Source organism: Pogoniulus pusillus, chromosome 9 (assembly GCF_015220805.1).
Source record: "Pogoniulus pusillus isolate bPogPus1 chromosome 9, bPogPus1.pri, whole genome shotgun sequence".
Lineage (NCBI taxonomy): Eukaryota > Metazoa > Chordata > Aves > Piciformes > Lybiidae > Pogoniulus > Pogoniulus pusillus.
Window position 1 is genome coordinate 17,451,806 of NC_087272.1, and position 19,645 is coordinate 17,471,450.

The following is a 19,645-nucleotide window of genomic DNA, read 5'->3' on the forward strand; positions in this document are numbered from 1 at the left end:
AAAGCACTGAGTTAGATCCCAAAATCAGTCTGATCTTTTACATGCTGCAACGCAGGCAACATTGCTACTCATAATGGCACAGAAGCAATGAACCATAATAATAGGGCACATTTTGTTGTTGATGGGTCTAAGTACCCACTTAATATTCAGAGCTGGCTTATGTGATACTCTAATGATGTTTCAGTAGGGCTACAGATCCACTCAGAGTTAAACACATGTGATAGTTAAATTAACTATTGAACAGCTTGGCCAGAAATGTCAGTTTCGTTAACTGGAAGTGTATAAAAGATTTAGATTTAACTGCAAATGTTAATAGGTCAAACTAATGGCATTAATGTAAAGTGATATTAAAACAAAGCATGTACATATGCTGAAGATACCTCAAGATTTATTTCCTAAAACAAAAAGGAGATTGAAGTTTAAAGAGGGGCAGGAAGAAATAGCAGGAAAGTAAGAGTTAGAGAAGTGTCTTAAGATGGGAGGTATATTTGTCCAGATAGCCCTTTCAAGTTCTGAAATTTATTACATCCTTTTAAAAATTACTTTCACAGAGGCTTTTTTTAGAATTCACCCAGATCCAAATAGTAACAAAACATGACTGTAAGGAGTGTGTATCACCCCCACCAAAACTATGCTGTCTGTAGCAATGCATGTGTGCCTGTCTGGGAATTCTGATATGATTACTAGGCTATTGTGTAAGATTAGTCATGCTTTCCTCCGTATTTCAGAACTTCAGACCCCTTACTTTAATATCCTTATTTTAATTTATGCTTTTATTTAATTTTCTGCGTCTAGCTCATCACCATGAAAACTAAGCATGTTTATGTGAAGTTTAGATTGCTTCTTCATTGCAATTATGTATCACAGGAAGTACTGATGAAAGGAATGGTCAATCTGTTCTTCCATATGTCATCTGGGACACTCTTCTGCTGCAAATAGGCATTGGGTCCTATGGACATTTGGAAACCCACAGCTTGCTGGTTCTTACCTTTGAAATGATCTGAGTGATTCACCAGACAGTACAAGTAGGTCACTTAGAGTAGGATGAAACTTCTATTCCAGAATCACAGGGAAAGGGTTTCCTGTAACTGAAGCACCACATCTATGAAGGACCAGAATGACCTCTTGCATTCAGAAAGGAGAGGCATTTGCACACAGTAACAGAAGTGTCTGTGTGGAGGAAGAGAGTGTCTGCATCTCTACTGTGTTAGGCATTGGTGTGAATCGTGAGAATATTGATGTTTTGATTGTCTCTAAAGTTACCAAAGCTACTAAGCTGGCTGGAGGAATATGATGACTGATACCAGAATCTGTGAAATTATTTCTAAGTATTTAAGTCAATGAAGAATCTGTGAAATTATTTCTAGGTATTTAAGTCAATGAAGTATCATGATAGTTCTTGGCTCTGTAGACATTTCTGGATGCAATAGCTGAATTCATAGGTTTTCACAAAATCTGTGTGAGGGTAAAGTGTTCTGTTATAGCCATGCTAAAGGGCTGATGCCTTCTTTTGAGTGATGGAAAGGTGGGGAAACATAACCATGAGTGCTAGGTGATTTGAAGCAAGGTGGCAATAGAAAGACGGATAGACAAATGTACAAAGCACCAGGGAGGAAAGGCCATGTGGTATGCTGCTCTTCTGTTCAGAAGGATCATAAAAGAGATGTAGAAGAAAACGTCTTCAACAAGATGTACTGTATCCTACACTTAGATGCTTCTCTGAAACAGACAACTCTGGGCTTAATGTCCGGAGCTTCTTACTAGTCAACAGACTCCTAGAGTGTCCCTCTCTTTGACATTGTAGTGACTGGTTCTGATAGTTCCTGATGCGTTGGGAATCCCACAAAATTATTTTCAATTATTTTTCCCTTGCAGTCCTTCCAGTCCCATGATGATTGCATTCTTAGCTATGAAGTTGACTCACTCTCAATAAAAGAGATTACCTCCCACTGAGGTAGAGTTTACTTATTTTTAAGAGAGACAGTAATTTCCTTATAGAAAAGCAGGTTTCAACAAATTTGACTTAATATTGGCTTGAAGCAAGATAGGACCTATCCTGTATCCAGGAGCCCACACAGCTTTAATGAAGTCCTTGTGAAGAAACTGAAGGTCAGATGTTTGCTGTGTCTTGTTCATGTTATGTTGGTGAATACACAAAAACATTGCAGTGTTACCACAAACATCAAACAAGTTACCTTGAAAAACTAAGAAAAAAATTAGTTAACTACAGAAAGAATAAGAATGTATGCATCTTACATGGAGCAGAGCTTGTATGCTACCTTCCAGTAAGCTTCCTTTACCTTGAATCCTGGAACTTGTTTACTTCTTGTCTAGTACCCTTATGCTAACTCTGCCTCTGATTTTACATGTGTTCTTAGACTGAAGATTTGTGGGATAATAAGGTGATTATGTCATAATTAGAAGCTGTTATAGACTGGATGACCCGGCACAGATTCCTAGGGATAGATCATTTATGATATAAATACTCAGAGATCTATAATATTTCATCTGTGCTGATTATTTGACCCTCCACCTATGGAATTTATATTCAAGGTTTGTACTTGCAGTGTAACCTTCTTTCACTGACTCGAGTGGCAAAACACTACTTCCTCTCTCTGCTTTCCTTTAAAACCTTACAGAAAGGTCTTTTTAAATATTTATGTATATAAAGGAAAAATTTGTTTCCTTTTTTAATCTCAAGAATTACATTTTCTACTTTATTAAATGACAGTGTTACTATGTTTCCTTACTTTGTATGAGTGCAGTTCATGTAGGAAGTTTTCAATGTCTATGTGTTCCAGTTAGCAGAGAGAAATGTGTTGTCTGTGCCTGGTTGCTGGCCTGAGGAGTTTTTCTGGCCACATGCCCACTAGTTCGTAGGCTGCATTTGAAATTTTTCCTAGAATGCCTCCCCCTTTCAAGCTCCTGCCTTCTGTTGGAGTTTCATGGGAAAACAAAGCCCTGCAACATACCTCTGTGCTTTTATTTAGTTGCCAGGTTCTCCTACCTCTAATGCTCTCTTTCACTCCCCACCTCTAGTTTCAGGCTTTTTTACTGCTGCTTATCTCTCTTTTATTATAAAATGCTGATCATTCTGAAATATTCAAAGAGTGTTTGCAAAATGTATAGGAAGTAGACCACGTGCTCCTATAAAACCTAATTGTAGTGCATGTATTAAATCTTAACATTTGAGTGGACTGGTTGCATACTTCCTTCAAAATAAATTTATACCAGATCAGTCTATACTGCTGCCAGATGCTGCAATAGTTCATATTCTTCTGAGAAGAGGCCTTTCCACACATCATTGCCTGGCTAGCCACACTTGTATCCTGACATCTCTTTGTTTCATTCTACATTTTCTAGATTGCCTCAAGTATGTGGTGATCTCCCTCTCCATGCCATGAGTTTCTAATCATTTAGATAGATCTGGGCAAAGGGAACAGATTAGAACATAAGATTAGAACATCTAAACATAAGGAAACATAAGGAAAAAACTTCTTTACTCTGATGGTGAGAGAGAGGTTGTGGAATCTGCTTCTCTGAAGACTTTCAAAACCCACCTGGATGTGTTACCTGCACAACCTGATCTAGGTAAACCTGCTTTGGCAGGGGAGCTGGACTAAATGGTCTTCAGAGGTCCCTTCCAAATACTATGATTCTGTGTATCTACCTATTTTGGGTTAAAGAGATTTTTATTGTACATTGACTGATATGGGAACAGAATCATGTTCTTGGTATTTCACAACTATCCATTGTTTGCTATATGTAAGTTCATTTGTAATAGAGCAAGGTGGGAAATAAAACTGCCTCCACCTGATCTTACTTCCAATTCTTATTTTGCCAGTGCATTCTGCTTTTCAGTGGTGTAAACATCTCCTTCTTCTAAATGGGTAAGCTGAAGGGAAGCATTGGACACTGCTTATCATTTGCCTATGGCTTTGAGAAGGCATCTTTTTTTTGTTAAAACTAGGGTAAAGCAGTTGTGGAGAAATTAATTCTGGTGTAATTGATAGTTTAATGCTTGTGAGCATGAGCAGTATGCAGTATTTATCTCATATGGTTTAAAGTAATTGTTTTCAAGAAAGCAAAGTAAATTTTCAATTACTTGCATGTAATTGAAACGATGCTTTCTGAGATACTTGACCTGAATTCCCTTCTCCTCTGAAGCTTTGCTTCCAGTACAAAGTCACTTCATATTGACTATACTTCCTTACTTTGACAAGAAGATAATGGTGTTTGTATAAATAAGAGTCAAACTACATTTTTTTTTCAAAAATGGGTTGCCAACAAGTCCCATATCTCTCAGAATTATGCATATTAATAGATCCTGTGTCGTCTCTTTCTGATTAGTTTGAATACTTTGCATTTCCATACAATGCACTAAGGAGAAATATTACACGTTGTAGTGTAATGAAGAAATACCTTGGCTGATCTGACTGGTAGATTGGACATGGGAAAGTGGGCACTGTACTCCAATTAGCAGGATAAATGAGCAGGACAAATTATTATGCTTCCTGTTGAAGTGCCTGTCTCAACACGGCATTTGCTTTGGACAGTAAATATAAGTACAACAGAAAAGAAGTCACATTGTATCAACAGTAAAATGTGTGAGAGAGCATTAACATGTATATAAACAACTTTATAAATTCATTTGTTATGCAAAATACATTGACAAAAATATGTTGGGAACCTTCACTCTCAGATTTCTAGCATTTTGCTGTAACTGTAAACCAGTATCAGTGTTTTCATTGCTCTGGATCACACAACCCTTATCTCAGAATGTTTTGTACCTAGCACAATTCTGAAAAAAAAATCAAAACACACCACTGAAGACACTTGGAAGACTGAAAATAGAAATTATCTTGCATATAGAATTTTGGCTTTTGGGGTTTGTTAGTATTTTTAGTTTATATCAAAAATATCTTGATTCTTTTTTTCTGTATGTGATCTGTCTGGTTTGCATAGTTACGTGAGAGAGAGGCACTAACTTAAATGTAAAAACCAAAAGACTTCAAGGTAAGTCTGAAAAATCATAACTGACATACTGGGTCAGATTTTTTTCCTTTGGCTGCACACAGCCTTCGCTAAGGACAGAACATGTGCGGGTATTGTTTAGCCCTCACACACATTCCCAAATACAAAATTAAGTTCTCATTGAGCATCCTTGAGCAAGAGTCCTACTGTATCCAGAAGGGAGTTTCTTCTGTATAAAGCATTAACTTTCTCTCTTTTAGACCTTCTCTCTGTTTCTGCTTTTCTACATGCTATGCAAGCTGGTATCTATTTTTCTTCAGTTGCCAGAGTAGTCCCACGTCACTGCTACAAGGTCTGAGGCTGTATTCTGGTTGTGTAGTGCAAAAATCTGTTATCTACTTGGTCTGTTCTCTGCTTCTATAGTGAGATATTTTGCCTTCAGTGTGCTGCTTAACCGAATGGAGAATAAGCTGGAAGTTACACTCACAGGATATCCTTACAGAAGTGATATCATGCCTGCTGCCTGCAGCAATTTAGCCTAGTCAAGCTATGGCCTCTCTCTGCCCTGCTGCATGCTTTCTTTGTGTCTAAGTAACAAGGGACTACTGTCAAGGGGATCTGAAAATGTTTGGTGGGAGACAGTTTGGTCCTTTAGAAAGACTTACTATATTCAAAACATGAGTGAGACAAAATGTACTATTAATAGTAAAGTCTATTAACACTAACATCATTTGAGTGGTGATGAGTTTGTGATAGAGAAATCAGGGCATACGTTGTTTTCCTCTTCAGAATCTGAAGGAGTGGTTTTATTTCTCTGTGGGTTTCTGGCTACACTTTTGGCTAGTCTAATATTTATGTATTTTTTCCATCAGGATTATAGAGTCAATATCTTTCTGAGACAGAAATGGAATGACCCCAGACTCAAACTACCTAATGACTGGAGAGGTTCAGATACGCTGACAGTGGACCCAACTATGTTTAAATGTCTTTGGAAGCCAGATTTATTCTTTGCAAATGAAAAAAATGCTAACTTCCACGATGTCACACAAGAAAATATCCTTCTTTTTATATTCCGAGATGGAGATGTCCTTGTCAGCATGAGGTACTCTGCTGATCTATTTGTGCCCTTTTTGTAAATTACCTGAGCTGAGCTATGTATGCTGTGTTACACTTAATAACTTCATGAAGTTTATGACTAATATTTAAATTTACTTGACAGTTTTAAAACAATACTACTGTAAGTTAAATGTATGTAAAGAAATCAGACAACACGGCAGGTACTAGACATTTGAAGTGTATGTATGCTTGTATGTCATGTTAACCTTAACGTGACTTAAAGCTTAAACTTAACACAATAAGTAAACTATTACTTTGGAAACACATTTTAAGCCCCTTTGATAATTGCTTATGTTCCTATAAACATAATGAAATGGCTATGATATCTGAAGTAAAGCCTTCAGCAAAACAATGTAATTTGCACACTATTTGAATGTCAACTAAAGAAAATTGTGAATACTTGCTTGTGGTATAGGGAAAGGCAGAAATTACAAAATTCATTAATATAAATGTTTTCAAAATCACTGAGATATAAACCTATATGCCTTACTAGGTACAGATTTTTTCGGAAGACCTGAAAATCTGGTTTCATTTTGTTGCAATTATCATGTACTTTCTTGTAGCTTAACTTGGTTTAGCAAAGTTATGTACCAGGCTGTATAAATAATCATCCATAGAAAACAGCAAATTGGTTGATTAAATATCTGAATTACAGATCTGGAGAGTTGTGGTGGATTAGGAATTTGCTCCCCAACTCCACTATAGAAATTTACTAGACTAGCTTGGACGTCTTAGAAGATGAAGCTATATTTACAGTAAAGCAAAATTTGCAAGCATATATACACAATATATTTATATGTATTTGCAGTTATATACAAATTACAAATAATACGAAATTTCAAACTCCCTCCCGGACACAGAAAGCTGCCCAGAAGGGCTCAAAACTACCCCCTGTTTCTCCCTCTGCTTTCCCAGATAGACAAACAAAACAACCATCAAAGCTTACGCTTTCTGTTAGCCAAGATTAGTAGAAAGATATTACAGTGGAGATAGGAGGAAGTGAATAGATTTAGTATCCCAGACCAAAGTAGGACAAATTACTGATATGTTGCCTTTCTATCCCTCTCAGCAAACTAATGAATGATATGGACTCCATCATTATTTTCTTTTCACAACCAGTGGTCTGATTTCTCTCATTAAAATATTCCAGTTACCCTCAAACCAGCACAAGAGTTTGTAGACCAATATTTTGTAGAGATAAGGCTCCATTTCCTAATGGTGAATAAATTTTCTTCCGGTGTGAACTGAAAAATATTGCCCTGGTAGAGGAAAACATGATTGTTCAAATATATTGCAACTTTACCATTAAGAGTGAGCCACTTCTGAAATTATAGTCATATGAGCTATTTCTTCCTGGAATAGAAATAGCTAGGAAAAAAATATTTCTTTTCAGTTCTGAATCAGGATGAGTAAATCAGGATGAGAAAACTCAGTCTCAAGTCTTTTGCCACATTCTGAAGGGCCTGGTTCTAATTTCAGTTGTTTTTGTGGCAGGTTTTTAAGTCTGTAGAGAGTAGTATTTAAAAAAAAACATGATTTTTTTTGTTTTAATTAATGCTATCTAAAGTAACAGGGTAGCTCACACTGCTTTTAAATTTTGTTTCTGTATTTTCAGATTGTCTATTACTCTGTCGTGCCCTTTGGATTTGACTCTGTTTCCTATGGATACACAGCGCTGCAAGATGCAACTGGAAAGCTGTATGTAAATCAGTCTGTGCATACAAACACTTGATTTCTAAGCATGCATGAGAATCAAACAAACAAATTTAAATTCTAGGTATTGTTCATGGCAACGTTTTTAAGAAATATTAACATTCACTCATTCCTACCAAAATATATTTCCTTGTCAAAAATGTTTCTTACAGTTATGGCACTATGCACTCTGGGTTCAGCTTTTGCTATCAACCATAATTACAACTGATAAGTTTTATAAAAACATTACAATAAACTTAGTAAAATGGAAGTAGATATAATTTGGAAAAAAGGAATCCATAGTTTCCCCAGGTAGTTTTAGTTTCCACAACCTGTGTTACTTTATAGATTGTTTGGGTCCAGCTTATTTGCTATATTTGATGCCAATACATTGAGAGCATTTAGTTGGAAACTTCTTAAAGTGGTTTCAAGATGTGTTGTGCATGTTGTCAAGCCTCTCTTTCTTATCAGTCCTCATCTCTAAATAATCAGAGCCCAGTCTTATTTCCCAAGGGCTTCATGCCATACTGGAAGTTACAGACAAAACATTTTTGAAAGCCATCATCTTCCTGCACAAGGGTACCTACTCATGCACAGGCTTTTCCCAACACTCAAATCCCTGCTGATCCCACTTTCACAACAGTTCTGTTTCCGTGAGTAAGGACAAGTGTGAAGTAGAGAGAAGGTGGCTTGCTCCAACCCACTCCTGTTGCAGTACAAAAGCTTTGTTCCGTTGTTGCTCCACCAGGTCACATGGGGATGGTGATGCCAGAAAAGGAAAGACAAAAGCAAAGAATGAGCAAAGCTAATCAAAGAGAAGCAGTGCGCTCGTTCCACTGGAAACAAATTACATCAGAGCTTTACAATTCTTTTGATTGTCAGCATTTGCTTTCAAAGTTGCAGTATGTCTATAGTCATTTTGGCATCACTAATATGTATATGCATTAGCTGAAGCAAACTCTTCTGGTAAACTCAAATCAGTTTGGGATTAAATTGGAATTACGCATTAATCCTAATGGAAATTTGCTTAAGCTTTCTTGGTCTGGATAACGTTACAAGCATTGCAATGGTTCTTCAAGACAGAACTGCTCATTTGTTGTTTTACAGAAAGAACAAGATTAATTACAGCAATTGAGCTGTTAAATTCTTTTGACATTACTAGGAGTTGTGAGAGCTCTTAAAGTTTAGTGTATTTTTTATGCTTTGCTGAAGTAGAGTGCGAATGAACATGGGGACTTCAAAGCTGTGGAGGACAGAGCTTTTGCTTTCTTTGCTTAGACAGTAAGCACTCTAACACCTTTCATTCAGTGTAATAACAATGCTGATATGATATAATATAATGCTGATAATGTAATGTTCTACTCACCAAGTTCTAATTTAGACCAACATAAAAATTCAGTTGTTGATTATTTCATTTTTGTGTTCAATTATTTGAACAGGAAATAGAATGAAAAAGAGTGAAAGAAATAGGATAGATATACACTAGACTGTCTTGCAGAGTTTACTCTGATTAAGATGGTTCTTGAAACAGTTATTATCTTGTTCTTGCAGTTGGTTACACAACTGATGACTTACGGTTTATCTGGCAATCTGGAGATCCTGTGCAGCTAGAGAAAATTGCTCTGCCTCAGTTTGATATTAAAAAGGAAGATATTGAATATGGTAACTGTACCAAGTATTATAAAGGCACAGGTAGGTAATGTAAGCGAATTCCTGGGTAAAAGACTTTTAAGCTTCTTTTAATTGCTGTTTATGATAAATGGCTAATATTCTACCTCATGCCTTCTATTTTATCGCATAAAGTATATTAGTTTTAACTAAGAAGTAGTTTGTATAGTAGTAACTATCCTATGCGATGGCTGCAAACTAATTCAAATGTAGAACTATCTAGGTTCCAAATGAGATTCAGCATTTATCTTGGTTTTGCTTTCAGGTCTTGTGATCTGTCACCATTCTGTTACTGTAGTCCTAACTCCTGCTTATGCTTATGTCTAAGTTTTCAGAAAATTTGTTCATGTAGAATTGTGCCAGTCACAGCAAAGTGGAGTAATTTTGGTTTTCTGTTCAACTTTAATTTCAGAGGTGGACAATATTAGAGTGTAACTGCAGCTGCTTTGCCCTGCAGATTCTGTCTTTTTTTCTCTAAGTGCTCTGGAAAGTCTGTCATAAAGAGCTGCTTACAGTCCTTAGGCTTGTAGAATTATTTTCTCTGTGTGGGCACTAATTTATTTAGTGGTTTCTGTATTCTGGCTTCTAATGTTTTATCTTTTCTACCCTGATTGATTCCTGTCTATACTTATATCCAAACTACTTACTCACTTGGACAACTGCAAGACTTTCTAGAGGAACAGAATTCAGCAGGGCAGGTTTTAATCAATGCTCTTGAATCACATGAATGCATCTCTCATTCAAACTCAACAAGTACAGTTGTAGTGCTGTAGCTTCCGAGGTTTCTGTAAGTTTCTCCCTGACTATTAGTTGAAGTTGAGAATCTGCTACTTGCAGTTGCTTCTGAGCTTGATCTCAAGCCTGAAGAGATCTCAAGTAACTTTAGTATAACTCAGATTGAAGGAATTTAACATGAAAAACATAATGAAAATTAAAATGGGGTTTGTTTTTTAACTTCAGAATTATTAAATTCTTTGTCTAACTATGTAATTCAACATTTCAGGTGATTTACCTTTTCTAATTAGTGTGCAATTAGCTCTCTTCAGAAAAAATCTGCGTTTGTGAAAGCACAAATAACAACTATCAGTGATTGCTTTCAAATCTAAGTCAGGATATGGTAGAAGCTTACTTAGCAGTGAGAAAAATGCTCTATTCTAATTAAACAGTGAATTTACTACAAATAATAAGCTAGAAAGTAGCAAAAAGTTTAAGTATTGAATCTATCAATTCCCAGATCAAATTCATAGAAATGGGAAAGTTGTAAAACTTGCATTATCTTGGAGGGAAAAAGGAAATACTCACAATTGCTATGTTGTTATGGATGTTATCATGACATTTTGAGTTGTGTCCTAAATGAAAAATTAAACATCTAAAAATATCTTTAGTTATTTTAGGTAATTCTAGGAACCTTAAAGAAAAATGTAAGAATTGTGCACTTCACCATTAAACAGGAAAGAAAATCAGTGGTGTTCTCTCAAGTTTCAGCACCTTGTGGCCACAAGTCGAAGTCACACTGTGCAAAATGCTCAGTAAATTGATCACATTTTCTGTGTATGTATGTGAGTTGCACATTAAAAAAAGACCATGAGGGAGCCATCAGTGAGTGGACTGGCAGCAAAAAATATGTTTTCTTTATTCTTTTATTGCAAGTATTTTTTTAATATAAAATTAAGAATATATTTGTTAATCCAATAATTAAGATTGGAATTAAAACTTCATTAATGTTGGAGGAATATTTTAGAGCTCCAACATAATCTTCAAAGATGTTATCAGTAGTTATTTGTTTTCCTTTTGATTCTTGTGTTTAAGGCCTAAAAAAGAAGTAGATTTTGCATACAGTTTAAAGTAACTCAGTAAGGGATTTTTTCATTTAATGAAGAGGCAGCATTGCACGTGGAAGCAGATTTTCAAAATGATGGTTTATATAAGAGATTCTTGCCAAGTACAAAACACTTAATATTACTGCCATTTATGTTGGCTGACCTTTATCATACCTACCTGAGTAAGAAATAAAAAGAGAAAACAAATTTAGAGTGATTTTTTGTGGCAATAAGGCAAATATTTCAATTTACAAATTGCCTGTTCTTTATGAGCATATATGACAGATCTAAAGAAAACCTTAAGAGTGGAATGGTGAAGGCAATAGATAGTGTTGTCTGCCTGATGAAGATAATACAAAAGCATACAGAATACACTTCTGGCATAAAGCGAACAAATAAGGTCCCTCATTTGATTATAAAATGTAAAACTTTCTGGAAACTATTTAGAAGCTATAGAGGGGGAAATTATACCCATTGAAGAGGATATAGTGAACCATAAAATATTTCCTTAATATTTTATTGCTTTGGGTATTTTTGTTATTGTATGCCCAAACAGCATTTTAAAGATGGCTTAGCATTCTACAGCACTTAGTTGATAAACTGTAGAAGATAAATAGACACATTTTTGACAGATTCTATCTCCTCAATCAACTTTGTACTAGCTTGGTTGGCATGGACTGATCTGAATTTTGAAACTGTTTTAATGTCACAAAGGAATGCCTTTTGCTTCTGATAGAATAGCTTGTGAAGGTGTTTTCACAATGCTAATGTGAGAAAGCTAGTTTCACTGAGTGAAAATATGAGCAGAATTTGTGTCCTAGTTATCAGACTCCTGATCCATCTGCTATCTCCAGCAAAAACTGTAGTAACTGCAGCTTTTTACAATATTGCATTAATCTTTACACTTATCTTCTGACATATTTGTGTTCTTTAGATCCTCATCTTAAAATACTTGAGGCAGTATTCCTTGTTTTCAAAATGTGCAATGTTTTAGAGCCTTTTTTCAAAGTCTGCACTGATTTTAGGAGTCACCTGTATCAGCTTTCAGTACTGGGGAAATCTCAGAACTGCATTCAGATCACCTCTTTCTGCACTAATATTTCTTAATGCCACTTTTGGTACAAATTAATGATAAGTAGTATTTTCAGATAAGCTTAAGCTTACGACTACTAGACCGTTCAAGATGGACTGCATCTTGCAGTCAGCATGAATATGTGAATCACTTCTAACTGCCTGTTGCTGCTACCCTGTGAGATAATGAAGAGTGCCTTATAGAGCACAGAGAGCACCATGTGCCTGACCACACTTGGTGGTTTTATAGATCTGTGTTTTGAACTCTTTTTTGTTCAGATTGAATCCTTTTCCTTTATAAAGAAAATGGAATAATTCAATTTTTGCTCTTAAACAGAAAAAGGCATGGAAGGTATGGATTGGAAAAGGTTGACTTGAAAAGCACATTAAACATTAATGCATTTATTTCTTTAAAGGTTATTACACTTGTGTAGAAGTAATCTTCACTTTAAGAAGACAAGTTGGATTTTACATGATGGGTGTTTATGCTCCTACACTGCTAATTGTTGTTCTGTCCTGGCTGTCATTTTGGATCAATCCCGATGCAAGTGCTGCAAGAGTCCCACTGGGTAACCTGCGTTTACACATGCCATTATGATCCACTTTAGCGCCATTGAGTCATTCTTGGTTGCTTTGTCAACATGACATTGGACACGGAAAGCAACTTCACTTCCATTGTCTGCTCATCATTTTCACAGAAGCCTTCTCATTCCTGTTCTGTAAAATCCACCTCCACGTTATGACTTTGCTCGATGACGATTCCAGCATTTATGTGATAAGCACACTGTCTCTGCTTCTCTCAACCTCCACAAATCTGATTTTATCCATGTACAGATGATGCTACAGACACTGTGGCAATACACAGTTTATAGGAATTCCAACACTGGAACAACCAGTAAGAAAGCAGGGTGATAAATAAAGCTCTAAATAACTGCCAAATGGAGCAGTTTTTCTCAAGATTAATAGAAACCAAATGATGCCTGGAGAGGAGTTAGCATCCTTGTTGCCTGATTGACTTTATTTTGTTAGAGACTTAGTTCATGGGAATGTGTCAGGCTTGTGCATTCATGCTGCTCAGCACAACGTGGCAGGCAGGCCCTTCATTTAGCATTAAATAGTGGGACATGGAGTTAGTCAAAAATTGTACATGGAACTCCAGTTCTGGGGTGGCCAAGAGCCCAAGACCCCAAGAGCCAAGCTCTTGCATCCTGACACTGTGCCTATTTGAATTCTCTTTCCATGCCATGAGCTCTCCTTTCCCATGCTCTGGCTTCCACATCCTTCCCTTTTCTCTGGCACTCCCACCTCCCCAGTCCATACTTTCCAATCCTTTTCCATATTCCAGAAGGCTCAGTGCACCTGTTTGTAGGACCAGGAGTGCAGTTATATAATCCTTCCAGCTGTCTGTGTCCCTCAGAAGCTTCTCACCCTCACTTGAACCTCCACACCCCCACAAGACGTGACTCTTGTGCAGACTCACCTGCATGAACATGTGTTGATAAGCACTAGAGACCCTCGGAGTCAGCACCTGCCATAGCACCTTACTGGGCTTGTATCTGTGACCTGCAGTCTTGCCACAGTGGGTAGCTGAAATCCCTTTGTTAGCAGCCAGCTGGAGCAGGAACATACTGAGTTTGTCTAGGTGGAAAGGCATCTGCATACTCTCTTGGCCTCACCCTTATTGCTCAGATGACCTATGATGCCTCTTCCTCCTCCACTGATATGATAAGGAAAGAATGTGAGGATCAGCTGAGGACTTTAGACTTGTCTAGCTTGGACAAAAGGAGGCTGAGATGTGACCTCATTGCTCTCTACAGCTTCCTGAGGAGGGGAAGTAGAGAGGGAGATGCTGATCTCTTTGTGATATCCACTGATAGGACACATGCAAAGCTATACTAGAGGCAGATTTAGATTGAACATTAAGAAGCATTTCTTTACTGAGAGGATTATCAGACACTGAAACCATTTTTTACAAGAGATGGTCAATGTCTTTTAGTGTTTAAGAGGCACTTGGACAATGCTCTTGACAACATGCTTTAACTTTTTGTCAGCCCTGAACTGATCAGGCAGTTGGACTAGGTGATTATTGAAGATCCCTTCCAACTGAAACAGTCTATTCTAAAATGTGGAGAACCTGGAGTGAGCCACAGTTGGCTATCTTGCTCTAATTAAATATCACAAAACTACTATTTAATAATATTTATTGTATTTTTCAGAATATGAACCAGTGTTGGGGTTTTTTCCCTTTAAAAATATTAAGTTCTTTTGGGATGAGTCACATTTCCTGTTAGTTTGATAGCAAGAAACAAATATAACCTCTTACTTTGAAAAATAGTAAGGATGCATTCTACAAGGTGAAATATAAGACATTCTATCAACAAAAAAGTGAGTAAAATGTAGCAGGCGTGAAAAAAAAGAAACAAAACCTAAAAATATTTTCCACCTAATTATCTCCAATGTGGTTAAAATTTGAGCTGCATTTCCACTTTCATAATCCTGCACTTCAAAAAGCCAATTAGAAAGGCTGCCAATTAGAAAGGCTTATTAATTATATATTAGATCTATAAGAGGCATAGCACTGAAATATGTAGCATGGATGTTTCTGTGGATAAACCTACATGCTTATTTATTGTTTATTTGATTCACTTCTTCTGTTTATTGATTCCTTGTATGTATTAGCATTTCTCAAGTAGTTTCAAAGATACCAACCATGGGCTTGGTAATATGACTTTTCCTGAATCCCCAAAGTAGCAAAAAAAATCTCTAAATCTGACTGTCCGTTAGTCACCAGTCAGTATTTAGTAAACCAAGTGTTTGTTAACACTGTCACTGGTGTAAGATTTGTATTTCTTCAGTTTGCAGAAGGGTGACAAATTAACTCCTTCAGCTACATCCTGGAAGATAGCTGAACTTGATTTCTAACAAGATTAGCATGTGTGTGTTAAGTAAATGGTATCTAATCCCAAGAAAGTATTGTCAATGGCCACTTACACTCTCAATGGCTAGGTGCATTTCCCCTCAGATTAAAACCAACTTCAGATTTATTCATGAATATCTTAATGCACTCATCCCTAGAATTAGGTGTACTGGAATACTGCTCTGTGTGGCAAGGCTTCGTAGAAGTTTGCCCATGATTTAGGAATAGAAGACACTTTGCAAGCTGGTGAGAAGACTGATTAGTGCTCTGGGAAAAGGATGTATGCTTGAAGAAAAAGCCTCTGTCGCAAGCTCTATTTATACTGGTATCATTTCACCCAACTAGAACATCTAGTGGTAGGGAAGTCTGCAAAGAGCTGGTATCTGGACAGCTGTCTCTAAGCAATGTAAAAGCTGATATCCCTGAATGCTTCTGTCTAGTCAGATGCTGATGTTGCACCTTTTAATGAGTCTGACAAAGGACTCCCCAGTTCTTCATAGGTGGGAAATATGTCAACATCTGTTTAAAAAAATATTTCTTTCATTTATTGCCATGTGATCCTCAAAGGGGCTTCCTTAGAGCTGTAGGGATCACAGTGGCCTGACAACATGGAGCGTTAGTACAGAGTGAAGGTACAACAGTGTAACTGAGAGCTTAGCGTAGTGATCAATTATACATTCCTCACATAAAAAAGATAGATGGGTCTGCAGGCAGGCATGCTCCTGCTTTTCACTCCTGTCCTTAGACCTGTCTTACTTCTAGTAATTTCATTTTAAAATTTTGTTATACAAATGTAGGGTCTCAAAGGAAAGACATAAAGATACATGTTAAAACCCTAGTGTGGAAAAAAAGATGGGCAAGATTGTATCTTTTAGCTTCTGAAGATTAATGGAAGAAGAGAATGTATCAGAAATAGCAAATTATAGGGAAAGCAAGACAGAATATTTCCTTTTTCTAATAACATTAGTGAGATGAAGCCATACATTTTTAAATTGGTAACAAAAACTAGAAAATACTATTTTATACATCATACAGTCAACCTGTGTCATTCACAGCCAGCAGGTAGTGCAGAGGCCAGTAAGTGTGATGGGTTTAGAGAAGGGAGTTTTATTTATCAGGCAGCATGTGCTGAAGTGCTTTGCTGGACTAACACTTTCAAATACTACCCACAGGTAACCTTAGGCAATACTTCTTAAATAGTAGGTCCATACCATCATGCTTGAGGCTGGGAGCTAACTAACCTTTTCAATGAGCTCAGCCTTGCCATCAAGAGGGATGCCACACTAAGGGCAAAAACGCAGCGGTGTTTCTTTGAAAAGCCAGCTTTCCCTTTGCAAATGTAGCAGAAGATCTGTGAATTAACTGTTTGAGCACCTGACACTCTGGGCCACAGAAGAATCCTCCAGAATTCTCTTTAGGGCTCTTGAGAAGAGGGATTTTTTTGTTTGTGTCTTTCTTTCTTTAAAACAAGAAAGCAAGCAAGCAAACAAAAACTCTTGACCTTTGAACCAAGTCAGGTAGATACCTAGCGCAGCTGCTACCAAAGATCAACTTCAATGTATAACTCTGCTACTAAAGTCTCTGAGGCCATGCTGATCTGGCAGCAAATGGTTGCTTGACAGAATGTTTCCGTGCTTCCATATCACTTTACTGTTACCTTGAAAACCTGGAAGTTTCTCAGTTTTTGAGAAGGAGCTTTTCATCCTAGGAATCCAGACAAGTAGACAGTAACAGCAGATTACCATGACCTAAATTGCTCTACTGAACAAACTGAAGAAAGCTCCACCAAAGTCCTTTCATCTACTAGAATGTGTAAGATAATTTGGTAGAAATAAATACTGAGGATTGCCTGTTTGGTATTTACCATGCCATTCTGATCTGAGATGGGATATTATTTGGCCATTCTGTATTATTCCAATGGGGGGGAAAAATCAGCTTTGCAATGGTACATTGATATTACACATTTCTGAATAAAGCATCATATAATTTTATATTTTTAAATGGTATGCCTGTGTTAATTTCTTTATACTTCTCTTCAGTGTTATAGCAGCTAGTAAATTGCCCATTTGAGATTAATACCAAATAAAATATGATATCTGTCTTATTAAAATCCAAATGGAAACCATAGCAAAAGAATGATGTGTTATTTATGATCAGGTAGAATTAACTACTTCAGTACAGATACTTTTATTAACATTGTCCCATCCTCAGTTACTTAAAATGGATCTGAAGAAAGTGACCTCTCTATGAATTGCAAAATTGTAATGCTCTGGATAACACAAGTGATCAACATAAGAAAGTTCAGACTGACTGTCTCCTTTTGGCCAGCCTTGTCTATAGGCATCAGTTATATTTCATGAAGCTACCCACTCATAACTAAAAGTTTTTATCCTTAGTGTTCACAAAAGCAAAATAGGACATACTGAGCTGGGAGGTTGAACTGTTTCCTCTATGTGACAGCCATTTCTAAAGTTAGTTTCTTCCAAATGTTCATGCTACTATTTCCATTTCATAGGAGCCTGTGGGAAATCCTTCTTTGGAATCAGGCTCGTCTCTTGTTTTGTCTCTTGTGATGTGAGCTCTGTGTTGATGGTGACATTTGGAAAGGAGAAATGCTTGTTGAAACTCAGTTTGATGATGAGTTTAACCTTTCAACAGCCTTCACATATGTGGGGGATTTTTTCATGACAAGGATTTCCTGTAACAACCTTTAGAAAGTTTCCTCTAGAGCCTGGAAGCTTGAATAAGTGAATGTTGTACACTCTCAGTCACCTCAGTGTTTTTGTCTTCATAGTGAATCAGAAACATGAACTTATTACTATGCTGGCACAGTTTTGCTCTTCAACAAAACCTTTCAGCTAAGGTTTGCACACCACAGTTGTGGGCAGATCGCTCAGAGAATTGCTTCTGCTGTAGGCCAGTTCTGATTGCTGTGATAACAGTAGCCATATTTAAAGGACTGGGAGTGTTTTGCTTTAAGTATCACATATTTATCTTCCCTCTTACCAGGCTTACATGTACATTGTAAGATAAGTCTTTGGAAAGCCCATTTCTCAACTGTGTGATGGGGCAGGAAAAAAGACAAGATGTTTAGCCTCATCTGTCCGTTTCTCTGTGTATAAAATCAAAGTACTCAATAATTTCAGTGTTTGCTGCAGTATCCTACCTAAGTATCCTGCTTAACTTGTTTGTTAACCAAAGGCATGTACACTTTGTATACCTGCTGCACGAACCACATTATGGACTCCCATTCACTGTTACAAATCATTCAGCATTGTCTGTTTCAGAGAAAGTGCACAACCAATGTTCATAAGAGTAAGTTTTCTTTAGTCATTGTATTGTTTTTCTCTCCATAGGTATTTTCTCAGTGCTCAGCTTGGCATCTGAATGTACCACTCTTGCTGCTGAACTTCCCAAAGTGTCTTACGTGAAGGCCTTAGACGTCTGGCTGATTGTTTGCCTTCTCTTTGGGTTTGCATCCCTGGTGGAGTACGCAGTGGTTCAGGTAATGCTAAACAATCCAAAGAGAATTGAAGCTGAAAAGGCAAAGATTGCCAAGGCAGAGCAAGCAGAAGGGAAGGGTGGAAATGCTGCCAAGAAGAACACTGTGAATGGCACAGGGACCCCGGTCCACATCAGCACTTTACAGGTAGGAGCTGTGAAGCTGTGTACACAAAATTAGCATTATCCTCTATTAATGCAATTACAGGAATATATTGTTGGAATACTTCTGGATAGTTCTTAATCTTAGAAATGGACAAGACATTAAAAACATTATGGTAATTAATAGCTGGCAGGTTGGCCAGTTGTTTCCTAGTGGTCTAAGGTTAGATGTACTAAATGAAAAAATCTGTCTTTTAATATTTAGTGCCATGGTTGCTTCTGAGCTTCAGGTAAATAAAGTAGCAAGCAGCTTTACAGTTGCTGTTTTTCTTGTAATAAATAGCAGCTGTTGGACTGTAACTATTCAGAGGACAGGATTCCCAGCCAGTATTTGTTGAGAGCATACTCAAATACTCATCTTATTTCTTCCCCCGGGAATGGTCACAGCTGTCTCACATTGCATGTCAAGCATCCCTGAAGACAGGGATCCAGAAGTCTTGGTATTTGTAAACAAAAGACAGGTCTGTTTGTCTAGCAGACAGCTCCTGCATTTCACGTGTTGCCAGATAAACTTTATGGGTAACTGGTTAAGTTATCATTATATGGATAAAGATTACATGCACATCTTCACTCAGGCCAAAGTTTCCCATTACGTTTCTAAATTCCTGATGTTGTAAAACACCCTGATTGTGCTCCAATAGTTAGCAGATATCCCAGATCAACTTTCTCAGTCCTGAGTGCTGTTTAATTGGCATTTTTCTGCAGAAGAAAATACGTTATGCTA

General features: G+C 37.1%; 1 protein-coding gene across 1 annotated transcript in view; it reads left to right on the forward strand.

The window, feature by feature from the left end:
- Positions 1 to 19,645, forward strand: part of GLRB (glycine receptor beta) — a 49,528-nt gene that overhangs the window by 16,856 nt on the left and 13,027 nt on the right. Inside the window, exons 5-9 of the mRNA XM_064148708.1 lie at positions 5,847 to 6,076; positions 7,706 to 7,788; positions 9,334 to 9,474; positions 12,758 to 12,910; positions 18,615 to 18,907. Of these exons, the coding sequence (XP_064004778.1) occupies positions 5,847 to 6,076; positions 7,706 to 7,788; positions 9,334 to 9,474; positions 12,758 to 12,910; positions 18,615 to 18,907 (900 nt within the window). The remainder of the gene's footprint in view (positions 1 to 5,846; positions 6,077 to 7,705; positions 7,789 to 9,333; positions 9,475 to 12,757; positions 12,911 to 18,614; positions 18,908 to 19,645) is intronic.